The following is a 3,210-nucleotide window of genomic DNA, read 5'->3' as shown; positions in this document are numbered from 1 at the left end:
ATACACATCACTCCGCGCTGCTCCTAACGAATTGATTCTATGTAGGAACGTGATGTGCGTGTCTGACAGTGACGTATTTGTGTTGTTAGAATTGTGTTTGTTTCGTATTATACGGTTGTACATAGGCTACTTGTGCTGTGTTTCTTATTTTGAAGTCAAGTGACCATGGTAAATGATCGGAGTTTCATGTTATGTAATTATCGTGTTGAATGCCTGTGCATTCTCCGTGGAGAGACTTTTTTAAATGGGAGACACCACACTCGCCTCGAAGTCGGAAAACCGCTGAAAACCACCTTTAGCCGACCACCACCACTATGCCGCAAAAGGGGTTCGAACCCGGATCCTCGCGCGATGAGAGTCCAGAACAAAATCTACGTGACAGCACAGCAGCTAAAAAATCCACTGTAGAACCTGAAATATTTCCATCAATTTATTCTCGATTGATCTTTATAATGCAGTGGCTGACAAAATGGAAACAAGTGTAAAATAATTGCACTAAATTTACTGAAATGACCAAAATATTTTTTTTTATTCAGACCATGTTATTTTTGCACACTTAGACATTTTAAGTATTAAAATATAATTATAAATTATAATAATACAATATAAATTTGCCATGTACTTTTACATTCTGTGTAACCCTTTCAGACCAGAGCATTCATTTTTTGGAATTTTGAAAATGTTTTTATTTTGCATTTTGATGCCCAAAAATGCATTAAAACATAAATGTCAGCAAATATTTGTTTTTTTTTTCAAATTTTAATTTTTTTGTTTTTATTTATTCTTTTTTTGAAGAAATATATATAATTCACTTCGTTCAATTTTTTTTCAAACAAGGTGATTCAGGGTATGCTCATTTCCACATACAATTTTTTCCAGAATTTTTTGCTAAATTTTATGTAATAAATCACTTTCCCCGGAGGCCCTTTCTCTTGAAAGCCATCTTAAAAACCCACTGAAAATTCTGAAAATTCAATTTTCAAGTTGTTTTTCTCTCTGATGGGAGCCCCTCTAAAGTTCATATTCACCATACTTCTAACTCAAAATTTGCGCAATCCTTTAAGCCAGAGCTTAACACCTTGAGATCGAAAGAAAAAAAAGCAATCCACACAAACACACGCATCTGTGACACCACGGTCTGAAAGGAATAAAATAACTTTCCAACATGCTGGGACTTTTCAAAATAAAACTTTGATAGTTATATAATGCGTTATAACACATTATAGAGATAAATTTCTTCTCACATCTTCATACAACTGATCAAGGTGAACTCTTTTACTTTACATATTAACCCTCATTTTCTGATTTTTTAACACCTCTTTTATCGGGCATGATATTTATTTCTAAGTAAAATACATTTGTCAGTGCAATAAGAATTCAAATTTGTAGGGAAAAAATTCTACAGTGAGAAAAAGCAACCCATACGTTTGTGGCACAAGGGCCTGAAGGGGGCGTCTTTGTGTTTCTGTAACGAATTATCAACATTTCTTGGTTTATAGGTTTAATATTTTCCCGAAACTCTAACCATCATCATCATCAACAACAACGATTTGGATGTAATGTAAGCTGTTGGTAAGGCTGTACGTGCATTGTTTACAATTAAAACAGCAGCAAAATGGACGACGATTTTTGGAACTTCACCGATAATAAAGGTTTTGACTTTGGTAGCGAGACCAATTCCGAGAAGCAGCCGTCTTTATTTTCACCGATAGAGCCGATTCTAACTACTGCCGAACAAAGAACTGACTCGGGTGCAAATGATGACCGTGGACTTCCTGATAGAGCTTCGTCTGGTATTAAGACACTCGTGAGGCCATTAGGATCAACAGCTCATTCCCGAGCTCTAGAACGCACAAAACATCTGTCAAATCGAAAGGACATATTAAGGATCCGTCCCAAAGGATGTGCCGAAATCTCACGCGAAAAGAGACCAGATCCACGGGAAGTTATAAAAATGATGGTCCTAGGTTTGGATTACCGTCTAGAACATCTCAAAACATCCGAGGAAAAAATGTGTCTGCTCAATCGTGCAATAGACAGCAATGACGGAAATGCCATCGTGACATCTGTGTTGTTTTTGAAGAAAACATTACGGAAGACCGTGTTTTATCAACACATCAAAGGCATTCCCGTTGTCGTTGATCATTACTTGAACTACTTGGAGATCAGCAAAGACTATGACGAGATGGATGACGCATACACAACGCTTGGTCGAAATGACGATGCCCTTGCTTGGAAATACGGAAGGATCCTGGAAGAGAAATTCGTCGAAACCAAGATCGACGAATTGGGCAAAATGAGAGCAAATTTAAGAAATGTGACTCGGGTGGTACCTACCGTATGCTCCACCGTGACCGAGCATGCAAACCTCTTACAGAGGCAACTCGTGATAGCCGACTTAGACGCCCGCCATTTAAAAGACGGTTCAAATGAGCTTCTCGTTTCGTATCCTTGTAATTACAAACTCGTCGATGCGCCCATCATTACGACACTCCATTATTGTTGCCTGTATCATTACGGCGAGCCCGAATATCATTTCGCCAGTCCACAGGCTATTAAGAAGCGATATCAGCTGTCGGAGAAGCAGTTTATTCTAACTGCCCTTTCAGCTCTCGCGATGCGAAACGATTGGGTCGAGGTGGAGAAATTTTTCACGCGTAGGTCGTGGATCGGTAACTGGGCTCTGAATCGTTCGGTCGGTTTCTATACAGCCGTTCTGGTATTGGGTGCCGCCGGGGCAACGCCAGGGGTACTTGCGAAGTACATCAGGCTCGTCGACGATGCCGACAAGAGGCTCGTGTTGGCAAAGCAGTATAAATGTCACAAGTACATTCTGGAACTTCTTTCGGGTGACATGGAGGGTCTTCTCAAATATCGATTGAACTTTAGCAAGAATTCCAGCGAGTATATAGATGTCGAGAGAATTTTGAAGTCTCTAGAAATGGAGAAAAATCTTTCTTATCTCAATTGAACGCTCTGAAAATGAATGCTTACGCTACTGCTGCTCTCTATGTTAAAACTTGACGCGGATGCATTTTATCCTCTAATTCGGATGATCGAATTCCTTGCACGGAATTGTAAGAAATGCAGCAAATAATTGCGTTTATTTTTATTTTATTTTTTTTGGTTTCATTTTAAATTATTTGTTACGCATCATTGTGAAGCGTATTTAATTTTCATTGTAATTAACGATGTATATTTTTATGGTTA

General features: G+C 38.6%; 1 protein-coding gene across 1 annotated transcript; it reads left to right on the top strand.

Moving 5' to 3' along the window:
* The first annotated feature begins 1,615 nt into the window (after positions 1 to 1,615).
* On the top strand, positions 1,616 to 2,971 carry LOC149075889 (spermatogenesis-defective protein 39 homolog). Its single transcript, XM_089242156.1, has one exon. The coding sequence runs from the start codon at positions 1,616 to 1,618 to the stop codon at positions 2,969 to 2,971; it is 1,356 nt and encodes a 451-aa protein (XP_089098282.1).
* Positions 2,972 to 3,210: the final 239 nt, after the last annotated feature.

The sequence above is a fragment of the Pholcus phalangioides genome, unplaced genomic scaffold, assembly GCF_987345545.1.
Source record: "Pholcus phalangioides strain wild (caught in Gottingen) unplaced genomic scaffold, Ppha-v1.0 ptg000015l_1, whole genome shotgun sequence".
NCBI lineage: Eukaryota > Metazoa > Arthropoda > Arachnida > Araneae > Pholcidae > Pholcus > Pholcus phalangioides.
This window is presented reverse-complemented; position numbering and strand designations above follow the sequence as displayed.

Coding starts and splice junctions, on each gene's coding strand:
- LOC149075889 (XM_089242156.1), top strand. CDS start 1,616: ATGGACGACGATTTTTGGAACTTCACCGATAATAAAGGTTTTGACTTT.